Source organism: Anser cygnoides, chromosome 6 (assembly GCF_040182565.1).
Source record: "Anser cygnoides isolate HZ-2024a breed goose chromosome 6, Taihu_goose_T2T_genome, whole genome shotgun sequence".
Taxonomy (NCBI): Eukaryota; Metazoa; Chordata; class Aves; order Anseriformes; family Anatidae; genus Anser; species Anser cygnoides.
The window spans coordinates 21,608,157-21,635,904 of NC_089878.1; the positions used below are offsets into that span (position 1 = coordinate 21,608,157).

General features: G+C 39.2%; 1 protein-coding gene across 3 annotated transcripts; it reads right to left on the reverse strand.

Moving 5' to 3' along the window:
• Window positions 1-27,630, reverse strand: PPIG (peptidylprolyl isomerase G). 3 transcript variants are annotated; one of them, XM_066999538.1, is made up of 13 exons: window positions 27,444-27,630; window positions 18,833-18,912; window positions 18,652-18,726; window positions 16,156-16,263; window positions 15,621-15,665; window positions 13,614-13,701; window positions 12,484-12,513; window positions 12,254-12,393; window positions 5,174-5,378; window positions 4,026-4,193; window positions 2,445-2,529; window positions 1,567-1,703; window positions 1-1,274 (listed from the first exon to the last, which is right to left on the reverse strand). In XM_066999538.1, exons 2-13 carry the CDS (start codon window positions 18,891-18,893, stop codon window positions 158-160), a joined length of 2,259 nt encoding a protein of 752 aa, XP_066855639.1. In that variant the 5' UTR covers window positions 18,894-18,912; window positions 27,444-27,630; the 3' UTR covers window positions 1-157. The 3 variants fall into 3 exon arrangements, with proteins under 3 accessions (XP_066855639.1, XP_013026929.2, XP_013026930.2); XM_013171475.3 differs by lacking the exon at window positions 27,444-27,630 and adding an exon at window positions 26,635-26,977; XM_013171476.3 differs by lacking the exon at window positions 27,444-27,630 and adding an exon at window positions 19,605-21,100.
• Between the last annotated feature and the right edge of the window lie 118 nt (window positions 27,631-27,748).

The following is a 27,748-nucleotide window of genomic DNA, read 5'->3' on the forward strand; positions in this document are numbered from 1 at the left end:
TTTGTTTTTTCATTTCAAGTTTATTAAAACTTTAGCAGTACAAATGATCCAGGTTTTAGATTATCAAAAGACCAAACTGGAGTCCACATCTTATAAAAAGGCGTTCCCCAAAATGTCTCTAAAACTTTGAGACAATGGAAACATTAAGTCCACAAACTCATCCATGCCTGTCGTCATCTGTTCCAGGACTTGTTTCATGATCGGACTTTTTATCCTTACTAGGGGCATGATCTCTTTCCTGACTCTCTGATTTTTGGTTAATTTCTTTCTCTGTTGAAGATCTGGTCTTTTCCTTTTCATTACTCCTGCGTGAGTATGATTTTTTTGATTCTCTCTCTTTGCTACTTGCTCTCTTTTTTGAGTCTGGACTTCTGTCTTGATCTCTACTAGACTTCTTATCTTTACTGGATTCAGGACTGCTACTGTCACGGCTTTTTGAACGCCTCTTCCTTTGGCTTTCAGAATCATTCCTCTTATATGAGCTTCTACTTTCTCTGTTTGAATACCTCTCTCTGTTTCTGCTTTGACTTTCCTCTCTCTCTGAGCTTCTTGAGTCTCTCCTCCTCCTATTTTCTCTTCCTCTGTATCTATCTGGCGTACCTCTCCTTTCTCTGCTTCTTGATCTTCTTCTTCTTGTTTCTCTGTCCCTATTCCTTGAATATTCTTTACTTCTACTGCGATCTCTGTCTCTGCTTCTTGATCTTGCTCTCCTACCCCTATCTCTGCTTTTGCTTCGTTCCCTTGTTCTACTGCTGGAACTATGTTTTCCTCTACCATGCTCACGCTCTCTGCTTCTTGACTTATGTTTCTCCCTGTCTTTACTCTTCCTGTGGTCATGGTCGTTACTTCTTGAACCTGCCCTTCTACTTCTCTCTTTACTCCTACTTCTTTCTTTCTCTCTCCCTCTAGAATCATAGCGCTTTTCTTTTTCTCTACCTTTCTCATGGTCCCTCTCTTTGCTTCTTGATCTTACTCTCTTTTCATCATGTCTACTGTGTTTGGAGTCTCTTTCTTTACTTCTTGATTTCTCTCTGCTTTTACTATGGCTTCTAGATTTACCTCTTTTCCTGGTCTTGCTCTTGTTATGCTTGTCATCTTTTTCTGAATTCCTCCTTGTCTCCCTGTCTTTACTGCTGGATTTGTGATCTTTTTTCTTCTCTTTTTCCCCTCTTCTGCTTGGACTTTCAGAAGCTTGTCTGTGGTCTGATATTTTTCTCTCTCTTCCTCTTCCTGGGCTTTTTTGATTATCTTTCTTGATTTCATTTATTTCACTCCTTGGAGAGAGAGAGAAAACACATTTTAAAAATATTGTGAATCCCCTCCACTCTGAAAAATAAAGTCAGAAGTGAGACTGAAAAAGTCACACCAGGCCATCTGTATTAAAAACCATATATTTATGGTAACCACAAATAAGCATGATTCAATTCTGACAGTTAAACAATGAAATAACCAAGTCAGTGTCCTTTTTTCTTTGAAGTAACTATAGCTAAAAATCTAAGACAGTGCCTATTACTCTGATATATACAAAAATTTAAATGCACATACTCCAAAAAGAAATAATCTTACTTGTCCCCTTTTATCCATCTTTCTCCGCTAGACACTCTCATTCTTTGAGCTCTTTGCATTTCTTGCCTCCAATGTGGAGGAGTTTCACTGCGTCGAAATCGATCTCTTGACCTGGATCTGGAAGGCGTCCGGTAACGCTTGACAGGAAAAGAAGAAAAAAATGGGTATAAGTTAGCTATCAACAGCATGTGAAATTCAAAGCAGTATTTTATCCCCAGTGGGTGATTCTCCACAGCACCTAACATTACACTTAGATGTATATATCAGGTTCACGCTTCCGAGTTACTAATTTACCAAAAAACGTATTTGATATTCAGCTATAGCAGGAATACAAAGTGTCTGATCAAATAACTATTTTAAAGTAACTTCTCAGCAATTTTGGGGTACAACATCCTGAAGTAGAAGTCTTCTGTCCGTTTTTAATTAGTACAAATACAAGTTACTTTTTTGACAACGAAAATTATTCTTAGCTTTGACAAGCAACACCAAAACAACACTTTACACTTTTTTTTTCCTTAGGCTCACCTTTGCAAATAAGGGCAGCTTTCCCCCACATTCCTGCTAGTGACATTGTACAGGCTCTGGTGTTCACTAGAACACTTTTTGAGCTAGATGATTCACTGATTCACAAACTACTACAGTAACACAATGAAAGCATTTGTTGTTTTGCGTCCTCCTCCTTTCCAATAAACTCAGTATGCAAACAGTTAACTAATTTTCCTTGTCTTACTTCTAGCTTTAGCCCCCAGATCAATTATGATGCACCATAAATTACACGTGCACCCTCCCACCTCCCAGATTGACCATCCTAATGAAAAGGCTCAGTAAGAGCATGCTGCCACGCTGTTTCTTTTGGGGAAGGGATTGCAAACATTTACCCTTGGTCCTCTTCCTTTTATTTTCCTTCCAGATCTGGTCACCAACAATCTTCTCTGGTATGTTGACTGGGAATTCGATAGATTACTAAAAATAAAGTGATATTGTTTCTAACACTGAATGAAAGAAGATAAGAACAACTTCATATCTTCTTCAGAAATGAAATACAATCAAAAGAAAACAGACATTTAATGTTATTCTTTATTATTGGCCCAGTAACAACCACACCACATGCCTTTTGCTTTTGTACATGGCATTAATAGAACAAAAAAAAAATCTGTTGATATCAGAAGAGGTCCATCTTTTCCTTCAAATTTTTGTGAACTATTTTATATTTTGGAGCCTGATAACCACACATGCCAGGACAAAATAATTACACACCATAAACTTAAACTGATACTTCACTTTTTCAGGAGTGGCTAGCTTCTTGAACCTTTTTTTTTTTTATGTACAGAAGATCTGTACATGTATGGGAGAAAAGCTGCAATGCATTGATTGCCTATGCGAGGTTTCATTCACAGATGTGAAAAGTGAATATCCTCACTCAGCTCTGAGAGGCACTGTTGTGTTCTGGCAGTGACAATACAAAGCCACCCTTCATTATCAGTTCATTTCATGAGAACAGCTGAGGTTCACTTGCAAGGTCCGTTTAAACCTGGTACTGTAAGAGAAGAAACCCAGGCAGTAAAGTTTAATAATCATTTAAATGCATTTCAACCTCTCTGGTACAGACAGAAACAACAACGGACAATCACAAAATCCTACATGGAATAATTGCAGCACTTGTGCCCTCTCGAGTTTAGGTTTTATAAAATGGGCTTCAGCGATGTTCACAGAACCCATAAAATTTCATAAGGGCACATTTAGTAATTGTTACACAGCACTAGCTTTCCATGTGAAACTTCCACTTTGGGTTAGTAACTAACGGACAAAATATTCATAATCAATACGTAGCTCCCAAAAGCAGCCATCCCTCTCAATTTCCAATGAAAACTGTACCTAAAAATTAGTTGTTGTATTTCCTTCTTACCTTTCTTTTTCCTTTTAAGGTTTCTTCAATAATGTCTTTATTATAAAGGGAGTAGGCAATCTTGTCTTAACTACCTTTAGGTTAAATCTCTTAAACAAGCGCGAAACTAAACCCCAGCTGGTACTGATCAAGTAGTTCCCTTCCCTGTCCCCCCCTAACATTCCTTATGAATGCTTCAGACTTGATGACCAGAAAATATTTCATGACTTCATGTATTTTGTTTAAAAAAAAAAAAAAAAAAACACAAAACAGGTTATAAATCCATATTGGACAGTTGTATGTAATGAATCCTAAATGGAACTACGCTCCATTTCACTTACTTTTTCTTGAATCATTCATTCTACATTTTTCACTCACTAGAACTATTTCCAAACATTAAGCTTTTGTTCTAGGAACAAAAAGACTTGTCAACTGCAAAAAAAAAAAATATATATATATATTCATCCACCTGTGCTCAGAAACATCCAACTATTTAACAGGGATAGAACTCAGTAGTCTTAAAACAGCAATATGACCATATGACTGTCAGCGTCTTGTCAAGCAGGTATATTACCTTTCTCTTTCCTTCTCTCTGCTTTTCCTCTCTTTTTCTTTCTCATCTGCTTTAGGAGGACTTTTCCTCATCAGGAACCGGTTTTCAGGTACAGGAGGAATTTCTTCAGGACGGACAGTAGATAACGGCTGTGCTTCAGGGTTTTCATCTTCACTTTCACTGGATGAGCTTTTTTTTTTGTATAAAAATAAATATTTACACTTGAGATGAGTTATCTGGATGAGAAAAAAACCCTTTCAATCTATTTAAATAATTCAGAAATTCTCTTAATTCAGTACACAATGATAAAATAAAAAACTTGCGGAACCAACATCCATTTCAGAAACATCTCCCCCATATCTTTACTCCAAAACATGCAACTACAGTAGATTTTTAATCAATATTTTTCTTTCCTTATTTCAATGATGCAACACTGAACATACATTTATTCAATAGTTAGATATAGCTTTCTTGATGTATATATCAAAGTCATATTCAGATTTTACACTGGCACATAACTGACTAAGAACTACTATAGCTCCAAGTAATTGGTAGAAACAATAGAATTGTGTGAAAGTGGCTTACTCCCACAGAAATAATGCCTGACAGCACTAAATGAGTATTTCTTATATTTTACTGCCAGCTTGGAAAAACGTGACTTGCACTGACACAGCTTTATCTCACGTTGAAAGACAAACTATTAGATTAGAAATACCACTTTCAGAAGCAAGAGACTTTTTGAGTTTTATCATCTTCCAGTGAAACAGCAAGACTTTCAGTATATTATACAGAACTAGTGGTATTAAGTATGTTCATCTGTAGTATTTTGTTTAGTTTTGCTTTTATTCTTGTATACTATATTCTCCTAAGTCCCACTGGATATAATTGTACATTGAGTTGTACAGAAGTGAATTTAGGTAAACAAGCTATCACCACCTATTTCAAACAAAGCGTTCCTGCAACTTTTCAAATCCAGTATGTGAAAGTCTTGGTCCATTCTTTCATTCCTTTACAAGCTGCAGCATGTTTGCACATGGACACTGTCCTTTACTATCAAATCAGGAAAAAAATCCCTAAGCTTGTCTACTTTACTAGCTACAGAACACAATTTTATGTAGCTACAGGAGAAAATTATACCACACAGCATACACAAAGATCTCAATACTGACCTTTTCTTGCTTTTCTTTCTCTTCTTCTTTTCCTTCTTGTGTTTCTTAGAATTTTTCTTGTGTTTCTTTTTTCGTTTTTTAGATTTCTCTTCTGAAGCACTCTCAGAATCTGATGATGAATCCGAAGATGATTCTGAATCACTCGAACTTTCCGAGTCACTGGATGAGGAAGACGACTTGTGTCTTTTCTTTTCTTCTTTCTTGGCTTTAAGTCAGAAAAACAAAGACATACATTTAGATATCAAACAGTTATAAAGAAATCTCAGAAAAATCAGCTTATCTAGTAACTCCCCATGCTGCTTGTAATTGTGTCTGACAGTACTTCATCACAATACTTGCAAACAAAGTGTTTGGAAAAAGAAAGACTTTCTCCCAAGTAAAACACAGCACGTGTCTAGAAATATGTAAAAAGTTCCAAACATTTTATGCCTACAAAGAAGATCTAAAGTACTAAATTTGTTCTGTCAAGAATTTGTATAGCTGTGTATGTTTTCAGATATTTTATATAACGTCTCCTATGTATGAAGAATTATTTAGAATTTTTTAAATGTTTATAAAATATTTTCTTTGACCTCAGGTGTAATCTGACTCGATATAAAAGCTACTCAAACCACAGATGAGGGAAGTTTTGAAACAGAAAATACATAATAGTTTAGCATACACTAAACTGATTACCCATTAAAGTCAGCCCAACAGAGGGAAGACTCGGATAACCAACCTTACTACTAACTGAAATGATGCTCAGAGAACAACCCTAATCCCCCAGCTCAATATATTTTTCCACAGAAAGATACAAGTTGCTTACTAAGCCATCTGGTTTGAAAAGGAACCCAGCTAAAGAGCAGGCTATTCCTTAATTACGTAAGTCACCAGGTTTGTCAACTGGAGCTCCAAATCAGCAATTTACTAGCAATCTTAACAGCAGTCCAGCAGGAAGTAATACAAGAACACACACATTTTATGCCCTCTAACTGATCTGAGACTTACTTAACAATTAAAAGTGATGCAAGTATTATGATGTCAGTCCTACTAATTTGAAAAAATATATAACCATAAAAAAGTACTTTAAGAACTTCACGAAATGAAGTCGGGGCTTTTGAGTCAACACACTTCAGGTGAACTAATTAAATGGCATGAACATTCTCCAATGTGTTAGGAAATTCCCATCAAGCTCTTAATCCACAAAATCAGAAGTTCTAGCCAAAATTCCAGGAGGATGTGCTGGCTGTTTATGGACTACCATAGCTGAGTTTTCTAATTAGCATCAAGTCTTATTTTACGTATCCATCGCAAACTTCAAAGACATCTTATTAAACTACACTAACAGTACAGCTGCGGACGGAAGAAATAGAACCTTCAACATTAAACAGAAGAAAACTATACCAAAATAAATATTGATGTCTGAACAGCCTGTTTCCTTGCCAAACAAAACAATGCATATATTAGAACAACTTTTAAGGCCTTAGAATAGGCTGCAGGTCAGAGACAAAGGAATTTTAACATTGCATGCAAATCTTAACTGAAAGCTTTAGCCTATTTTACAGAGGTTATAGTAACTCACCGTAACCAAAGAATTCAAAGTTTACAGAATTTTTTTTAATCTGATCTACACCAACGTAGAAGCAGTTAAAGGCAACCCCGCATCCCCAAATCACTTTCTGCACAAAGCAGGGAAGTAAAAAGGCAAACAACCAGGCACCAAAGACAGCATTATGACTATGCAGCCTGTCTGCATCTGAAAACTATTCAGATTCCACGTAACAGAAAACATAGAGGTGTCTCCCTCAACAGGGCAAGATTTTTTTTCTGTTACAGATAGAGAAATTCAACTGTTTAGTCTAGCCGAGCATTTCTTTTGTTGGTTTCCACTTGTGCCCAACAAGATGACATAAGTAGTATTAGCTATTACATTAATTTTTTGTAAAAATAATGAAAACAAGTAATTAAAGAAACTATTTTTTAAAAAAGAGTTGTAATGCATTTCTGCCATTAGGTTTTTTTTTTTTTTTAATTTTCAGCAAAATAACAGGTAGTAGTATTAGATCACCTACATAAGTCAACACCTCTCCTGTTGCAACCCAATACCCTATTCTGTCAGGTATCTCATTCAGAATGCTGGTCAAGTTTCTATATATCAGTGATATATACTGGGGCAAAAGATTTCCTCTTCACAGTGGTGCAGAAAACTTGCTTCCAAAAGACTTGGCTGAGATGAAAGATCTGAGTAACAGCAAATTAGCCAAGGGTTAATTCACAGTGGACCAGATACACAGTGCAGAAAAATCTCTGCAGGAACAACTAAGTATGGCATCTTGGCCTCCCTTTTTTTGGTCATACTTTTTTTTTTTTTTTTTTAGAGATTCTCTTTTTTCTTATTGCACTAAATTGCATTACCTTTTCAGATAAGCACGGCATGCATATCATAGCTGTATGATTTCTGGAGCAACTTTATTCATGGTGTTTTTATTCACAATAATCATTTGAGGCAGACTAACAAAAGCCTGAGAGCCAATGGAAATACAACCCCTGTACTTCATAAGTTAAACTACTCTTCTGGTCACTTCTGCGTGCAGTATAAGCTAGTATGCTGTCTAACCATTTAGAACAGCCTATCAACTGAAATTAGCTGAAGTTACCATCAGATGTAAAAACCATCTAAAAAAAGCTTCTGGCAAAGTTTCATCCAACAGATGGGTTCCTTACTACACTGTTAAATTCCCATGTTGGTCCAGACAAAGATACCTGGTCTATTTTCTCAAACTTCTGCTCAACATCCTTATTAAAGCACTATATTTAATAAAAAGCCTGCCGTTAACATTTTATATCAGCCTTAGGTTGTCTAAACGTATATACTTGGTCAGAGTGTAACAAGTAAATCTCTATGAAGAAAACTGAACTGTTTCCAAACGTATTTCAATCAAAGGAGCCTGCTGTCATACAGGTGACAAACAAAAATAAGCTCCCAAACACAAGAAGTACTAAAGAAATTAACTAGTTTTTATGTCCCAAAACACTTATGTGCTTATCATTTACTCTACACTTTTGGTTTTGGCCCATTAAAAAAAAATTTAATATCACCATACTGCACTGTATCGCTTCCTGTACGTCTTCAGACAAAAATAAGATGGCTCCAAGCTCAACTTCCAAGAAGTCTGAATAAGAAGTCGATAAATGCAGTTATTTCATGTATTTTTGCCTTCCGGCATCCATTTCATGCGTGCCAAAGGCCACCTGTCACATTTTTATTTGCATCATTGCAACAAGTTTAGGTATGTTATATTACCTTAAACTGAGTCAATAGTAACTACAAGTGGAAGTGAGTTAGTGTGCAATTATGAGAACAAATGATGTGATTCTCCACTGATAGAAATATAGAAAGCAGCTTCAGTATCAGATTTATGTATTTGGGAAATCATGTTGGGGGTGGAGGGCAACAACAGAAAAAAACTGTTCACTTAGCAAAGACAGAATATTGGGCAAAAGCCTTTGGATATACTTTCTAGTGACAACTCACTAGCTCTGTCCAGCAGCAAATACTACTTTGAATACTGAACCAATGTGGTTCTGGCCAATTAAAGATGAAAATAAACAAAACCACTCCTGTAGCATGAAGGTCAGTGAGAAGGAAATAGACTTCTATTTACAGTCCAACTGTTCCAGCTTATTAACTTCAGGATTAGATTTCAGCTTATCGTCACATCTGAAATAGATGCCTTGCTTCCTACTCCATTCACTGTGACATACAGTATTTGCCAGATTTTGTGAATTACATGATTGTACTGCACAGCACAGCTGAGCAAGCACTCTCCACATCTCAGCTTGCTATGAAACATAACAACTCTTGTTAGAGCCATGGTATCACACTCGTGGACTTGAAATGAATAAATGACCTGGCCAGAAACAGTCAGGTTCAGGCATGTAAGTCAGAACAGAGGATCTCATCTCGCAAGTCACAGCAATGACATCAATCCAGTTACCTTATATGAAGTCCAATAACTTGTGCTGGACTACAGCATACTGTCCAAAAAGAGGACATCTCTACTTCGAGACATTAAGACAGGTATTTCCCTTGATTATTTTTTCCAGTGTTTAATCACCTTGCTGTTCAGAATATCAGGTCTTATTTATTTATTTATTTATTCACATCTTCACATCTTGCTTCAGTTATTTGCCAGAGGTTCCTTTTTGTTTGGTTGGTTTTGAATCAGAAATGTCATCTTAAAATCAGCATCTTACATTCTTGAAAAGAGTCTAAGATATGCCTTTGGTTAATCAAAGGTACTGACCAAAAAAACAAAACCAGGTTTGTTTGATACCAATTGATGAAGTTTTGTATCAAACTCCCACTTATCTTAAAGAAAATCAAGAGTGTTACTTGTTCCATAAGTTTTCTTGAGAATGATAGTAGCTTAGCTAGTTCATAATGTCCTTTCTAAACACTGGCATAATATTAGTGGGTTTCTGTAGCTGTGGTGGATTTTTGTTTTAGAACAGCTTCCAGAAATTTCCTACACGCTTTAAGATTTTCTAAAAATAACACCACTTGGCCAGGGATTCTTGCTTTAAAATTTATCTTCTCTCATTCGTTTTTATTAACTCACTTTTCCATTTTAAAGGAAAAAAAGGAGAAAAAACAAGAAAAAGACAAACATCCCACTTTTCTACGTTATCATCCTCTCTAACCCCAAGGCAAAGATTCTGTTCTAGGCCTCTGCAATATTGTACTTCAACTTTGATCTTTGAATCATTCAATTTACATATGATCCAGTAAGTTAACTTAGTCAGGTGATCATCTTTTCATCCCTATACAAATCAAGTTCTTCTCTACAAACATAGATTTGCTCCCTTCATAAAGCACTTTGTCTGGATACTCATGCCAATACTCTAAAATCCAATCCCCATTCAAGTTTAACCCAACAGGGAAACATTCAAACTACACCCTTAACTTCTACTGTGATTCCTTCTGGTAGTGCCATCTTGGCTTCCCAGTCAAGCCCAAGAATTATTAGCTCCATTTAAATCCATAAAGACTTGCCCAATTTGTGCTGCCTACCAGACAAACCTATACAATAAAGATTTTAGTTTAAGCCTCCCTTGCTATCATTATATACTCTCCCACAAAAATTCACCGACATTCTACTGCCGTCCCTGGCAACCTCCTTATCCCTTTGTCTTAAACAACAAATTCCCAGAAGCAGTCTACTCCGTTAACTGCCTCACATTTCACATTATCAGTTCCCTTTTGCCTTCTACTGTTTTAAAGTGCTACAAATAGTTTCACTGTTAGATGGTCCTCTGTAGATCATTTTCCATGATGCTGCTCAGCTCCCCGAAATTGCTCCTTCCATCTGGATTCCCTGGACTCCTCCTTATACTGGCAGGTCGAAGGGCCTCTCCTTCTCCACTTCTCAGCTTTGGACAGCAGCTTGGCCAATTTCCTTCTGCTGATGTGATGACAAAGTCTTCCTTGCATCTCCACTACCTCAGGCCAACACAGCTCAGTGGTTCCGTGTTACACATGTAACAAACAATCCCAGCCATGCCATCGCCTCTCATCGTAGCAGTGAATTTCCCTCTGCAGATCCTACAGAAAACCCTTCTCTTTCAAAAGCAGGATTCTCTGCTCACCAGGATCTCCACCACAATCTACAATGCAGCACCTTCATCAGGTTGGCTCTGCATTAGTGCCCACTAGGGCCAATATTCCTCCCTGCACTCAGTTCTGCTGTCTGCCTGCCCACCCCTGGTGGGTAACCCTTATTGTTTTCCAGACACTCCTAGTATTTAGTACTGTGCCTTACGGCCAGTTGAGTGGCCTTCCCCAACGCCCTGGCAGCAACCTCTTTCCCTGGCACACCAGACCAGCTACAGTAAGCACCATTTCCAGGATCCTAGCAGTACTGAGGCAAAGAGGTAGAACTACACAGACAAACAAGTAAGACCAGACAGTCAGATATCCCCAGAAGTCTCTTCTCTTTGAGGAAAAGTTAAAGAAAAAAAATTTATTTTTTCCCTCACTCCTTTGATGAGTACATTAAGACCCGACCTAACAGCTTTAAGTCCTCCAACTATGCAATTCAAACTAAAGCTTTCATTTAGTCATTCTATTTCAAGTCTTCTCAAGTGGCTTAAAATAGAGCATGGCAAATGAAGGAAAACACACAGGGTAGGCATCTCCCCCACTAGCTTCCGTACTTCCTCCGTACTATACACGTATTATATATTCTGATGTACCAACCCCTTCATTTTCTAATGCTAACAGCACTAGTGTATTTTGTCCAGAGATAAAATTATGTCCTAACATGCAGGATGACTTGTGAGTTAATCTAAGAAGTTGTACAGCTTTTGAGAAGTCATGAGCCATAACATAACTTTACTTGGAATTGTGAGGGACTGAAAAGATTACTTCAGACTTCAAGGTCATTCTCCTAGGCACCATAACAGGTAAACAGATAACTGCAATAAGGAAAAAAACCAACCAACCAAACAAACAAAAAGCTCAAGTTTGAATGCCTGCATTTTCCTTAGGCCAAAGAAACAGTTATCATTGACTTGTGCCTCAAACTCCTTGGTTCAACCCTTCACAGTACTTGCCACCAGAAGGCACTAAGAATGAAAAAGCATAACAATCTCTATCAGAGTTCCTACCAAACATGCATCATGGGTCTCCTCCACTGAGATTTTCTGTAGGACAGCAGCATCTTTGATTGACCCTTACTCTGCTAAGAGAAGCAGGATCCAATCTCCAAGACCACATACAGCTCTGGAATGGCAGAGCAAGGGCACCCTTCCCAGAAGCCAAGGCAAATTCTGTCACATTCCTGTTTATGAATGTACTTTATAGCAACTTCAAAAAGGATTTCTCCAAAAGGGAAATTTCAGACTACTCTAAATGCTTGTCCCTAAGATTTACCTGAAACTTTAAGTAAGTTCAAAAAAGCAGCAGTTATTGAATGAAGTCAGACTGCCATCAATGTACTTAACATAGCACTTTCTTTAGAACAAGTGCTTGCCAGCTTGAGCAAATTAGCAAAATTACCTCATGGTTCACATATATGTAGATGTACAGTTAAACTTTACCTTTGGATTTTGGAATTAGCTCTCCACAGCTCAGTATGCGCACTTCTGCATATGGTTTACTAGATGCATCTGTTTTCTGGTTTTCTATTTCTCTCACAACTTCCTGACCTGAGATGACTTGTCCAAAAACAACATGATGTCTGAAGAATTTAAGCAAAAATAAGAATTCTTAATACTTATTTTTAAAGTAGTTCCCAAACAATAACCATTAGAAAATATGAGATACTTACCCATCTAAGTGAGGTGTAGGTTTAGTTGTTCTGTTGTTTCCAGATGATTTTATTTCAAAAGAAAAGCAGAAGTCAATGTTAGTGGAAGGCAGTCAACATTTGAAGCATGCATACATATGAAGATAAAAGTTATTTTAAGTGAATTAATAAAACTGACTACAATCGATATATAATTATTGTAAGTTTGTGTACAGTTACATTTCCTGTTTTACACAAGTTACCTATTAAATCTTTTACCACATTTTACTGACCTAGAAAAAGTACAGAAATTTTTAGACAGCATCCTCTCAGAGAATGTAAGAATTTTATGTATTGAAGTTATAGGAACTAGGAACAGATTAAAAAAATTAAGGAAACTGGTCAAAGAAGCAGAACTGCAAATAACCTTATTAGAAAATAAAGAGCAATCGAAGGAAGAAAAAAATATCTGAATATACAGAATACTTGACATCAGAACTTTCTCTTTATACCTTTAGACAATTAGGCAGTTTGCAGCCGCCTTCCCCTACAGTAAGATTACTATTGTGTACAGATGTCAACCATGGCAGAAATCAAAAGCTGAGATAAATACAGTAGTGATTTTCCAGAAATCCCAAAATAAAGGTCTAATGGTGACAAGTACAACTTACCATGTTAATTAAGACTCATGATTTCAAGAATGTTTTCTACAAATAAATTAAAGAAAGGTCTACTGCAGTTACCTTCTAACATTTAAAGCTTTAGACATAGCTGTAAGTGAAACTGCATTGGGAAGTTAACTTTTGACAGAAAATTTCTGTACTGCTTTGAGCCAGAGAACCTCTAGAGCTGTTTTGCTTCCTTCCAGACAACACATATTGTAAGAAAGTGATAAAGCTCTACGGGGAGCAAACAGGTTTACATTACTGCCTGAGTTAGAATACAGATACTGAGAACTACCAAAAACTCTTTTGCAGAGACAATAAGCACTAAATACAAAAGTGATAACAACAGTTTCCCTAAACAGCTCATTAGGAAAACGGCTATTTCCATGAACTCTGTGAAAAAACATTGAGTTTGCACAGGAGCTAGTCTACAGTATTTAAAAGGATTATCTTTACAGCTTACAAACAGCAAACCACATGCATATTTCAGAACAATACAATACTTACATAAAGAACTGTGAACCATTTGTATCTTTCCCTCGGTTGGCCATAGAAAGGAGAAATTCTTTGTTGTGTTTTACAGCAAAGCTTTCATCTAAAAAAAAAAGTGTTTTCAATTACTTTAAATACACCACATATGCTTAGATAAATGCTCTAAGTAAACTCACCCATATTAAGTAAATCTACTAGACACTTCTATAAAAAGTTGCATTAGAATTAGATTAAAAATAGGTATTTTTTCAAATACATTATTCCTTTCATTCTAAATAATGCAATTTAAGAATAAATTAATGGCTTATAGCCTGAGGGAAAAAAAAAAAAGGGATCTTATTCAAGAGATTTTTTTCCTACCAGGATTAACAGAGACGTCATTATTTTCAGCTGTCGCTCTTTTTTATTCTGCACATGCCAATCACTACCTCTTTAAAGCAAAAAAAAAAGTTTTCAGCTGTGCACTAACTATTAATAAACTCTGTCACCTCCAAGATTTTTTTGTTTCGTTCCTTTTTGATATACATGGATACCCATTTTGATGACAATTCCAAAACACTTATCTGTGTCTGTCACCTACACAAATGAACTTACCAAACCTGCCACTAAGAAAATAAATTTAACGTGAGTGAATCTCACTTCTGGTAAGTAAATAATTTTGACAGTTCAGGTTAAATCTCAATGAAATTGTGAAAAGTAATCACCATTCTTCATTTAAGACACCTATAAGAGACCATCCTATCTTCCTCCTTCCACAAAACAGCATCAAGGCTGTAGGGGGAGCCAAACTGTTCAAAGGAAGTTTGATTAATATTCTTCAGATATAAATAGCAGGAGCAAGCATTAACAAATTTAAAAAGTACACAATCCGTGAGGCTATGGTTTCACATTACACTGTGAATGGCAGTGCTAAGGACAGCCCAGCTTACTCTCTGTGGTCACCTGTCCAGTTTCTGTGCTGCACAGGACTGAGAATCCTACCTAATCCTACAGTAAGTTAGTTGGTTAGGGGTGCCACACAAGGCAAAATTCCTGTGGATTGTTTCATGCTGTCGCTGAGCTGAAAAAACACCTTGCAACTGCCAGAAGGTAGGCAGAGGTTTTGCTGCTTCTCCCACCTCACCCAACCATACGTTCCCTCAGCTACTCATTTTTGCTGGTAATGACGCTTGCCGAACTACTGACTTGGATACATTTACTAAAACTTTTTTCCTTAACAGTCTTTAGGCATTTTAGCAAACTGAATCAGTTTACGGTGTGATCTGAGTAACAGCCAGTGCAATGTATTACCTCCCCTTTGGCAGTTGCAAACTGACCCTAGTAAAATAGTGAAAAATTCTTTTGATAGGTTGCTGCAAGCTCAGACAAGAACCAATGTTAAAAATGTCAGGGCAGGGGAAGAAGTATAACCACCCTTGCCAAGGGCAGCTAGCCATCACATGGGTTTAGGTGTAACGTGAAACTGCTCCAAGAAACACAGAGATGCCCCAGTACATTCTGGACAAACACAGGCTGAGAAGCACACTGGAGAGATAAGTACTTCTTATGCAACACTGACCAAAGTAGAACCAGCACAGTGAGAAAGCTGATGGTCTCTTTATACTCAACTCCTCTTGGGTTCAGGAAAGCAGAGCTTTATACTTCCTTATAAATAAATATTTGCAAGAAAACCCTACTCCATTATGACTTTCTCGTTTTGATTAGAAAAGGTATTCCCCAACTTTTAGCTTGCTGCTGAAGCCAAAAGGTAGGTTCAGAATTAGAATGCCATGCTTAGAAACAGTTATAAAACTGTAAAGCTGACAAATATGAAAGTGTTTGGTTTTAATTTTTCAGTAATTAAATAGCTTATCTTAAAAGTAAATATTACCTAAACTGTAAAGTCAAAGGCCTTTAGGACCAGACAACACCTTAAAAAAAGAACAAAACAATGGAGTTCAGGTTTACCAACTAAAAACTACAGGATGTACAGGTAATTGTTTACAGTAACACCAAAATAGAGCAGCCTGATAAAACTCTTACCTTCGAAAAAGCCACCATAAATGGATTCTCCTCCTCTGCCATTTCCTTGAAAGAAGAAACGAGTTAGAACTTAAAAGTAGTGATTAAAAAGTCTCATTATGTGAGCAATGCTTTGTAACACAAAATACTGATTTAACTGCATCCAAGTCACTAACATTATTCTTCAAGATATGCAAAAAAGATCAAGACATCTTCACAGCCCCATTAAGCAGAAGCAAACTTGGCAAACAAGGAAGTTTTCCCATGTGTTCTGCTACACGGTCCCTTTTTTCTTTATTTCCCAGCAGCAGATATATTTTACCCTCACATTCACAACTTCCCATAAGTACTTAGTACTCTAGTAGCGAGGTTACAGAGCAGAAAGCATGTATAAATTTATGTAAGTTTATTACACAAGTTTCCATGTAAAGCTTTTTACCCTTTTTCAGCATAAGCAAAATTAAATTGCATAATTAGAGTGAATGATCTTACACAGGACTCCTGCAACATTCCATTGCATAAGCATTGCATTTTTCTTCAAAGATTCACTTCATACCTTCACTGAAGTCACCTCCTTGGATCATAAAATCTTTCACTACCCTGTGAAACAGACAACTTTTGTAATGCAATGGCTTTTGGGTGGATTTTCCTGTACCCTTTTCACCTAAAGAAGAGGAAGAAGAAACAAAGTGATTCTTTTTACTGTGGAGATTCTACAGGTTCAAAGCGTTACATAAGCATTTAATCAAAATCATCTACCAAACTCTGAAAAATTAGCTTGTGAGGCAAGCACATACTTGTAACGCCAGTAAGAAGCTCACATTTAAGAAAGCACAGAAACTACCTTCTATCTCTACAGTCATATCAAAAAGAACTCCTTACTGACACTAATATAGAACAACATAATCACCTTTTTTTTTTTTTTTTGTCAGCACAGCTACAATTAATTCACAGAGAGCTAAATTACGAGCTCAGACAGATAATGGAGAATGCCACTTACCTGGAGAGTCTTCAACATCTAAGGGGGGCAATATATTACTATTACTGCTGAGAGGACATTAGACCTATTCACATAACTCAAATTGCTTTTATTGAATCATTCATTCTAGGCCTCTTCTATGTGGACCGACTGAAATGAAACAGTCAGTTTAGATTTAACTTAACCACATTTGCCCAAAAGCAGGTGAGAAACTCAGATCTTCAATTACAACACTGCAGGACTAGAAGCAGCATAAAAGTTGATAATCAAAAATAAAAAATAAACAACAACAATAAAAAAATAAAAACACAACATCACGAGGAAAAAGAGTAGAGGGGAATGAGAAATAGTTTTGAAAGAGTCTTGTGCCATCCTCCTCCTTTGCATCAGCTCTGGTGCTCTTCAGACTCATAACCAGGCACTCTGCCTCAGCTAAAACACTACCCACTTTCACCCCTACCTACGTCTCTGCTGAGTTAGCAAGATGAACGGCTCATGGCATGGTCCCGTGAATGGCAGAACCAACCTCAAGGTAACAGCATGGAGTAGGACTATACTGGAAGGAAAAGAATTCTTCCTTTCCATGTTGGCAAACTGTTAGACAAGCTCCTTCTGAGCCATGAAACTGGCAGTTTTTGTCAAGGGCAGTTGCCCTGAATTTACCTGTAACAGACTGGTGCTTCCATATAGATCTAACTAGAAAAAACACTTCCAATAGGAACTTAGACACGTGCAGCTATATATTCCACTGGCTTGGCATATGCCTAACAAAGGTATTGCCAGTGAAAAGCAGAAGTGCTGACTACTGTTTTAAAAAGACAGTGTACCCTCTTCAAAACCACTAGAAAAAAAAGACAAATGTCAAACCCCACAATTTTGAATTAAGTTGCTTATGATCAATATCATAAATGCTTTGTCAATATACTTTCTTAAATATAATAAATATGATCAATTCTTAAATATGGTAAAGCAGAAAAGTTGCTCAGCCTCTCTCTGAATAAGATTTTGAACATAAGCAGTATATTCTTCTTAGTACTTGCTTCTGACCTGAAATGCTGTTCAAAGACTTCAAATCAAAAAGTTAAAGCAGTAGTGGGGAGTAACACCCTTCTGTGGTAAATCTAACTTCTGATAGCACATCAAGAATGCCATGGTCACGAGAAATCATGCTCACATTCATTAAAAAGAATCATTCTAGGATTCAAATTTGTTAGCAAATTTTGATAATCTGATTCTGAGCCAGTACACTTAAAAAATCAGATAATGCCTACACTCACTGCAGTCAGCATGAATGCTGCACTAAGTGTTCTAGCTAACATAATGTGAATGCAATTATGCACCCACACCTGATTCAGATCGTATTAGTACTCTTGACTGATTCGGTATTAACAGCTACCAAGCTTGACCTGAAAGACAACAGAGCTGAAAGGAAAGGAAGCAGTAAATGTTGAAGACACAGAACACAGATTTATGTATTCACAGAATCATTTTGGTGATAATGTGTAGGCTTTGCTGTCAGCGTTTTCAACAAAAACAGGTATTGCACTGGGAAATAACTCTAGTTGGAAATGCTTCTGGGAGAGAATCTTCTAAGTACTTTGTTCATAAATAACCTAAATTTCACTAGGAGTGGAAATCACCACTCTCCATCAACAAAAGAGTTACAGCAAAAGCAAAAATACTAATGAATACCAGCAACACCTTTCAAATACCTCCAGGTATCATAAGACTGAAAAGCAAGCCTGCATGCTTGACTTATTGGCTGCCTTTGAAGATGATATACAACATGAGCTGTAACCACCATGCTAGTAAAAGAAGGTCAGCTTATTAAATCATCATTTGAAGTTGATTAGTATATGCCCTCTGCAACATCCTAAGCCAAAAAACTACAACCACTTGGATTCTGCATCAGATGTGTGTAAGCAATTTGCTAAATCTCTAGAGATACCAAGAACCCAGTACTCACACTTAGTTTATACGTAAGAAAATGTCAGGAAAAAGTAACATAGATGTCAAACAACCTAACATGGTTATTACATCAGAAGCTATAAGTAAATTTTAAAATCTACAAACCTGTGCAAAGGCAGCGAAAATTCTCACATGTCTTTGGACACACATCTGAAAACAGTTCAAAGACCACTCTTCCAGCTAGAAAAAAAGCCATATTTGTTATGAAGTTGACTGGCATTTATGGTATTCCTATAAAACATTTAAGAACAATATCTTATTGAATTGATTATTTTCATTTTCTTACCAGGTACATTGTTGATGGCTATGTCAAAAAAGCAACGAGGTCTCTGGACCTTCACTCCCATGGCTTCAAAAATTTAAATACTGTAAATAATAAAAATAAAATTGAGTTTATCTTTTCTCATAGTGAAACTGCATAAGTCAATGTCAAAGATTTTATGAAGACAATAAAAACTGCAGAGAAGATAAATAAAGAAAACCTTAGAAATAGCTAGCAAACCGGTAGTTAAAAAGATTAAGAAAATGCTACGTATTTTAGGCTATTTTCATGTTTTGTGGACCCAAATGAGTGATTTCTTTTGTATTTGTTGCAACAGTATTGTATTTAAATTTCAGTAACATACTTCAGATGAGAAAATACAAGAAGGAAAGATACTGTATTGTATGGGGGATAAAAATGCTTTAAGTCTTCTTGCTTTCCAGATGGCATAGGTAATCACTTAAATTTTTAACTCCTAGGATTCTCGGATCTTCAAGGTAAAATAAGTATCAGAGGAAAAGAAAAAAAGCCAGCTTTGAGACCAGAAAGCACACACAAACAACTTTTTGCAACTGCTTTTCAAATGTTTAACCAGACTAATTTTTGCAGTATGTCAGGTTCGGTGTCAGCAGCTGAGGCGGCTGCTCACCCCTCCGGCCCAGGGGTGCAAGCCTCAGGTTGGGCCCGTTCTCCTCAAGAATTCATTAGCTGCTGCAGTCCACAACCTGGTCGTTTCAACTCAGTTTCTATTAATACACCTGGACCATGAACTACAGCTGCTCAAGAAAGTACATACTGCTCGTAATGTTTCGGAGTACAGAAAAGCAGACAGCACAGGATGCCGAACTTCCTCAACCACCGTCGTTCTGTGAGCGTGTCAAATGAACAGTCTTGCTGATGGTCTCCTACTTTCCCTTCACTCCTGTCCTCACTGACACCAGTGTCCACCCGCTCTCACTGCGGGCAGGTTCACAAGAAATCCCAAGACAGCCTGCTGCCCCTCCGACACCCACAGCAGCCAGCAACCCGCAGCAGTGGGGGGGATGAAGGCAGAGCCACACAGGGCGCTGCACTCAGGGCTGGCCACGAGCAGCACTGCTGCGGGCCAGACCCAGCGGCCATGACACCATACCCTAAGCAGGGCTGCAAACTGGAGCAGCCACACCAACAGCCAACTCTTCCACATACAAATAAACTCTCACAGGAATAATCCACTGGGCACGTTCAGAAGCCTGACTGGATGCAAGGTGAGACAACTAGACAGCTCTGAAAAGCTGACAGACACATTGAGACCACTAGATGCATGCCCAACAACAAGATTCTGTATAATAAATATTCACACCCTTTGCTACTTAAACACTAAGTTTTCTTCCACATCAAACCACAGGTGTTCATAAGATGTGGCTGGGGAACATGCAGCTGTGGCCAGTAACATCTGCAGCCTGCTTACCACCCATCCTCCAGAGGACAAACGCCTCAGCAGGAAGCACCAACCTGAGGCAAGGTGCCAGACCTCCTGACCATGGAGGTGACAGGCTGCTCCTGGTTTTGTACGCTACAGTGTGAATGTAAAGAAGTAAGTGATGTAGCATTAAAGGCTTTTCATTGAGGTCCTCCTAATAATTTCGGCAGTCTGGTAGGCGCACTTTCAGAAAAAAAACGAAATTTTTGCCACAAATAGAGACTGGTCAGAGTCGAAGACAACGTTTGATGATTAGAACTTGACAAATCACTAACCTGTTGTCACGTTGGGGATTAAATGTACATTTTCTTAGACATATTTCTGGGATTCCTGTCACTGCAGTGTTAGGAGCTGCTCTAACTAGCACCCAAACCATCCTACATTATTAACAACAACAACAACGATGTAGCTGTTCCACAATTACTGCTACATGAAATTATTTTTTTATTGCCAGAAAACACTACTCAAATCTAACTGACATACTCCACACATCTCTTCTAGAGCTTTGTAGCTGTGCCACGGAACAGCCTCAAAAATTCATTTGTTGCCATCTGTCACTCCAAGCTTACGTACATCAAGAGGCTACAAGAAATCAAAAACTACTGGAACCATGTTAGCCCCATTTTCCCTCTCCTTGTGCTCAGCATCACTCCTAACATTTTACCAAGATTACACAGTGAAAAATCACAAGAGCAATGCAGGACAGATTTAAATGAAACACAACTCAACAATTTATCATTCGTGTGAATGATACCATGGCCAGACTGTGCAACCATGCACATACCTGCTTGGCTTTGTAACAAATACATTAGTTCACAGAAGCCAGAGATTCAACCAAAGCAGCAGCAACCCTGCCTCATCCTGCTTGCTCCTCTCTCTGAACTATTGTATTGACAAAGGAGAAACAGCAAGTTCTGCAGCAGCCAGAGAAATAGAAAAAAAAAGCGCACATCACTGAGAAGTTGGAGGCTGTCGGGTCAGCAGATCACTGACCATCACACCACTGCATGAACTCTTGGGAAGCAGGAGGGAGGCAACAACACAGGGAAGGGAACAGAGATAAGAGAGGTGGGAGGAGACAAACTGCCTTCCCTTCGGACAGGCACCAGCCAGGCCAGCCACCGACTCACACAGTGGCAACAGCAGAACGGGCTGAGGGGGATTCTTCTAGAACGCCTCTCAGAACAAATGCTATCCTATTTGTTGATTGATGGTAAAACTGCTAGTTTTAACTGATCTCAGACATCTAAGGACCAACTGTGCGACAACTGATTGACAACCGTACCCAAACTTTAAGCATTTATGTCTTCAGCGCTTGAGCAAGAAGGGATTCAGCCTTGCTTTACAGGTAATTTGCTTGACAAATGAGGGAGCATGCATGTACATTTATATACAGTATTTTAGCCAAAATAAATGCAAGCTACTTTAATATGCAATATAATTTTGGTTGATACCATTGGTAATGACTAAAGCTAAACTGTAAAATATATGCTTTATGGTACGTTGACATGTATTTTACCTCAGTCAATTTTTAATTAGGTTCTGTAAAGGAAAGGATGGAAGAGGGAAGGACAGACCAGAGAATTCTACCTGAATCCCCACTCTCACCAACTTCTGCTCAGTTTGCTGTTTCTCTACATCCTCTGATGAACAGCAGGACAAGTGAAGTTCGGTATGTTCCAGATCCCTATTGCCCACATCGTCACCAGGCTGGTTCCACCTACTAACACGGCTTCTCCCATGATCTCCAGCGGGCCCCGCACTTTCCCCAAATGCTCCAACAGCATTCCCCCAAAATAAACACTGGCTGCTCTTGGTTAAAAATGGCAGTTATGTTAACTGGTCAGTACAAACATTAGGCCAAGTAAATACACCTCCTCCTGAGGAGATGTTGCAAATGCTTCTCTTGGGGAGAACACTAATAGACAGCTTTTTTGTATGCAGCTATTGACTTCTCTAAATTACACAAGGCTCTCTCATTTTTAAAACCATTTGGAAAACAATCAAAACTTATTGGAAAGGCTAAGGTAGGGAGGAAGCTAGAGGTACACACGGGAGAGAGATGACAGAAAAACACACTGGATAAACTTTATCACACTTCATAAACCAGGCTAAGATATCAGTGACATTTACCCTAGCTACCTACAAGCCAAGTGAGCGTTTGCTCACCAACATACTTAAGTACAGGCAGCACTTCAGACAGCCCTTCTCCTAAAGTGTTACAGGGGAACTACTGACTCACAAATGATCCATAAACTATTATTTTATCCATGTATTATTTCATACCAAACACAATCCTGCACACGCTGATTACTTAAAACTTGCCTGCATTAAAAGCAAGTACATGGGGATGCATGTTAAAGAATAAAGAAAAGCGATTTGAGAATAATAAAAAAAAATGGAGAAAATTACAAGTAAAGCTCAATGCTACTACACATCTAGTAACAACAGGGCTTATGTGACTTATGTATTTTTCTCCTTAAGTTTATTTTCAATTAAAATGTAGATACTCTCATGAGACTTGATAGAATCTGAAGGGAACATGATATACTCAACCAAAAGGCACCCACTATATCTATATACGCAAATAAGCTATGCAGAAGGGCAAGCTTGAAAAGTCACCTCACTTCTTCCTTCCAAAATTCTGTAAGAAAGGACAAAATAACAACCCAAGTACTACTGTGAAATGTTCAAGCCATTCAGCATTTTCAACCACCTCCTCCTGGAGGAGCCTCTTAATAAAAGAGTAAGTAGAAGCAATGTCCAAAAAAAACCAAAACCAAGACCAACCAACTTCAGTATACGTAAACCCATCTGTTTGTCCATAAACACAAAATGCACTGTAAGCTGAATTGTAATTCCACTTCCAGAAATAAAAAAAATACACCAAAAATTTAGTTTTGCTGGAACAGCTGTATCTATAGCCAGTGCATCACCAGCTGCATCTGTCAGGGTTCACGCTCTTCACACCTGCATTAGCATAATTATTTTGTTCAAATATTTGTAGGATAAAGTTGGCCAACTCACAGTCAGGCTGCAGACAGCTGTTACCTTTCAAAATGAGCTTTGCCAATGGAAAGGAGAACTGTCACACACTGTTCTCAAGCATTCCTCTGCCAGAGACTGTCACCCATATTAGTTGATATGCTAAAAAACACATCCTGCAGATTTTTTTTCAGTCAAAATTACTTGTGCTAGCAAGGATCTAGCAATAATGCTGCTTAATATAACCTAGCTCCTTTTGACTGAAATGGGTTAGTCAAAATGGGTTAGACTGACATGTGCATGCACAGATGCGCATCAAGTGAATTATCAGCGTGTCATGCATCTCACAAAAGCTGACGGCAAGCAGCAATACAAGAGTACTTCCTGGTTTTATGAGGAAAATAAACCCTTCATTTTTAACTATGCTGAACAGTTTATGGGACTGGCTGTGTCAGACCCTGCACAGGGCAGAACAGATTTGGAGGAAAAATATTACTGTGTCCTCCTCCTTCAATTCATTCCACCTGTCCAAGACTACTCTCCCTACTTTCAATCTCTCCTTAACTTTGTGTTTGTTTCCTCGCATCAATGTATAGTTATCTTTTGCAGTGGTCTTCATCTGACATCCAAATGAAGTAAACACTAAAATGCATGAGTTCGCATTCCTAACATTTTGTTTCAGGCCACCTACAAATGCAAGAAGACAAACCTGTATTGGTTTATATTACAAAGAAAACCATCCAAAATCTTCAGAAATATTTTAAAGCAAAACTTGAAATCTAGAGAAAGCAAACACACAGAGTGAACACTAAGCATACACCACGTTCACTAAGGCTGTTGTTCCGCAGTCAATTGAAGCCAGTGTAAGTGTGGGCTGCTACCAGAATGCAGGGCTTGTACATCAATGTCGTGAGCTCTCATACAGGTAGGTGGTCACATCACATGAAAAGTACCCTTCCCTCTGCCTCTTTCAAAGAAAAGGACTCTGGCATCAGCTTAAAATGGCAGTGCAGCCAGAGCCTATGAATGTTGTTTGTATGTTTGTTTTACTGTGGATTAAATTGCAAATGAATTTATGATTGCTAAATGAGGGATATGAAATCTTATTAGTGCCATTCCTGTGTCAGAGCTTCTAGGTATGTTAGGATGATACCAAAAGCGTGAACAAAAATCCAACCAGCTCAATCCTTAATCTCAATCACTTCCTCAACATTTTCCCAAACGGCGGTGACTCTTCCTCTGTGTTTCACAATCAAAAAACTCTGAACAGCACCAATGACAATAAGAAAATTAATTCACTTTCATTTTACTAACCAGCAGCACAAGATTTGTTTTTCCTTGTCAGCAGATTTTGGAAAAAAGTAGAACACTTCAACACATTTTAGGTTTCAGATGCTGTCTTAGCAATCATGCGAACTCAAAAATGCTTCAAAAGAAAAAAAATAGCATTCTACACAGACCTCTGGAATTCCTCTTTCTCCAATAACTTTTTAAGTCTTTTTTGGACTATTTATATAATATTTCCTCCCCCCCCAAAAATCAAGAGGTACCTGACAAGACCAGCCATTGTCTTCCAAGGACATGAGGAAAGAGCCTTTTAACCTCTTAAGAGAGATGTAAGAAAGCAACAGCATCAGATAGGTCCTGACTAAATATGCAGTACATACTCCCACGCTATTGTACTGTAGTTAGATTTACGTCCCTTTTAGTATGAATTTTTGCAATTAACATTAGCTTAGTTGTCTTGTACTGAAGCATACAAGGAATGCCTGCTTAGTTATAGCATCTCAGCTGGGAGAACTAACATTCACCTGAGAAGGTGGTACCATTCTCTTAAAACTATTTAAACAGGTAAACAAGTTCTCACTAGGTAATGGCCTTTGTTTTATTTTCCTAGTATAGAGAAACCTAAAGTGAAGAAGATGTTACAATATCTACTCACTCTTGTAAATAGCAAGAAAAAAAACTTTGTTACTGAGTAAGTCATGATTTTTTATCACCTGATTTATGCAAAAAGGTGTCTGGTTGTTTTTTTTGCTGTTGGAGTTGTGAAAAAACACGTGTTTTCTCAGGTCTGCGCACAATGCCTTTGTTGGAGCTCACTGCTCTCCCAGAAGCAGCAAAGAACGTCTGTTTCAATTCTACTACTCACAACTGGAAACTGAAGCAGCATTAAGTCCAACAGCAGCCATTAACTAATAAAGCAGTATTTTAAAACAAGGAAAATACTAAGAAAAAGCAACCTTTTGCAGAACATAAAAGTGTTTAAAGGACATAGTGTAATTTCCAAGTCATTTACTTGTTCGAACCACTAAAACAAAATTCAGAAGTGGAATCTCCTCTTCACTTACTGAAGATCAGAATTAGGCAAGACTGTATAACAGCAGGACACAGTTTTTAATGCCCACCCATATTTGCCAACCACAACCAATCTTGTCCTGTGATCTCTTTTTCTCCTCCTTTCTCAACCACTTTAGCTCTACTTCCCTTCCCAGCCTCTGACCAAATCCTCACTCCATTAAATGATGGCCAGATTTGCTCCCTGGCACTCACTGATTGCTTCCAAATGGAAGAGGGTTATTGAATGGAAATGGACGTGGCACAGAGGAGCGAACTTGTATTGGAGACACCATGCTGCACTACAATATCCTCCACTGCACTATGTATTCTTCACTCCAAATAACCTCATAGTCCACAGATTTTCTGAAATCCTAAGTGGAAAAAAAATACTATTTTTGTAACCTCTTGATGACTGACTAGCTAACTTCAAAACAACTTTTGTTTCACAGAAGAAGACTGGAAAAATGGAAAGCCTTAGTAAAAAATATAGTGTCAAAGGACACTCTCAAAGTATTATCAAGTTTGCTATTCTTTATATGTCCCCCTTCAGATTTACTTCATATGGTAAAGCTGTTTTTTTCAAATCTTTAAAAGTAATAAAAAACTGGTAAATCAAGATTACACGCTCTTCAAACTGAGATAAACTAATGCTTCATAAATCATGTCTAGCTGTCATATTTTAATCACGATTTTACCATGGTAGCATCTAAAAACTTGTCATACAGGATCCCAATGCATTAATGAGTAGGAATGGTGAAACAAAATGGGGCAAAAGACATAAAGAAAAAAAAACTCCTACCCAAAAGCAACTTCTTCTGTAGGTAATACAGAACAAAAGCATGAAAAACTGAATATTCTGTCTCAGAAGATCAGATTCTTCTTACCAAATTGACTCAGTATGCGTTAGCCTCGCGTTCCTCTTAAGACAGGTACCAGACAGTTAGTAAAATAGTAAAATACGATGCACTTAAATCATCAAGCACTAAGTAACTACCAACAAAAAATACTTTTTTAAATCACCATTATGCAAGACACCTACTGTGAATAGATTGTAAGGCAATGTAACAGGAATTCCAGCGAGTTTTGATAAAGCATTTCTCTTTTCTCCTAAGCCTCCCTCCTCCAAAGCCTGCTAACGACTCAAAGGATAACCAGACATATACAACACGTACAGCTTGGTCGTGGCCCTACACAAAACGAGCCTGAAATTCGTTACTGATAAAAACCCGTCAAGCGCCTTCAGAAATCCCTAACGGAGAGGCAGGGGACCCTCCAGCCGGCCATGGTAGCTGCTCGGGGCTCGGCTCGCCGAGGAGAGGCCTGCAGAGGGGAGGAGAACATGTGGCACGCAGACCGCCGCTCGCTGGGGCTGCAGGGGGAGGAGGCACGGCGTTCATTCAAACTCCCGAGCAGGCCCCGCAGCAGCCCGGCGGCCGGGCAGGGCGCTCGCAGCGGGGAGGCGGCCCCGCGCCGTGCCCGGCCGCACGTCGGCCTGCGGAGGAGCTGGGCCCGGCCTCGCGGCCCCACCGCCGGGCCCTGCCCGCCGATCCCCCCCCTCCCCGGTCCGCCCCCGGGCCCGCTCGCAGCCTCCCCCCGGCGGCCGCGCTCCCCCGGGCCCCCTCCAGGGAAGCGCCGGGGCCCCTCACACGCCAGCCGCCGCGGCTGCCCCGCGCCCGGCACCGCACGGTCCCCCCGGTGGGCCGGGGAGGGGCCGAGGCTCCCCCCCTCCCCGTGACGAGGCCCCTCGGCGCTGCGACCTCCGTCCCCCGAGCCCCCGCCGCCCAACGCCGAGGCCTGGGGCCGCGGCCCTCGCCCCAGCCACATGGCGGCCTTGGCGCCGGCACTCACCCCGCTCGCGGCCCGCGTCGCCCCGCGCTGCTCAGCGCCTGGCCGCCATGTTAGAGCTGGTGCGGCACGGACTGCGTCAGTGCGAGGGAACGGAGGGAGGGGAGAGAAGAAGGGCGGGAGGGGGCGACCCCGGGGGCGGTGCGGCGGGAGCAGCGGCGCCCCGGGCCGGTTGGGGCGAGGGCTGTGTGGGGACCCCGGGCACGACTCGGCTCGAAGCGGGAAGGCGGCGAGGGCCGCTCGCAAGGAGCCGAAGCGGTTGGGGGAAGGGGGGCGCCCGCCCCCTCGAGCTCGTCAGCGTCGCTCCG

Bases quoted from the DNA above. Each gene is read 5' to 3' on its own strand.
- PPIG (XM_066999538.1), bottom strand. From the start codon at position 18,893: ATGGGAGTGAAGGTCCAGAGACCTCGTTGCTTTTTTGACATAGCCATC. The intron at 18,727-18,832 runs GTAAGAAAATGA...CTTTTTTTCTAG, and splicing joins AGCCATCAACAATGTACCTG to CTGGAAGAGTGGTCTTTGAA. The intron at 2,530-4,025 runs GTAATATACCTG...CTTTATTTTTAG, and splicing joins AGAGAGAAGGAAAGAGAAAG to TAATCTATCGAATTCCCAGT.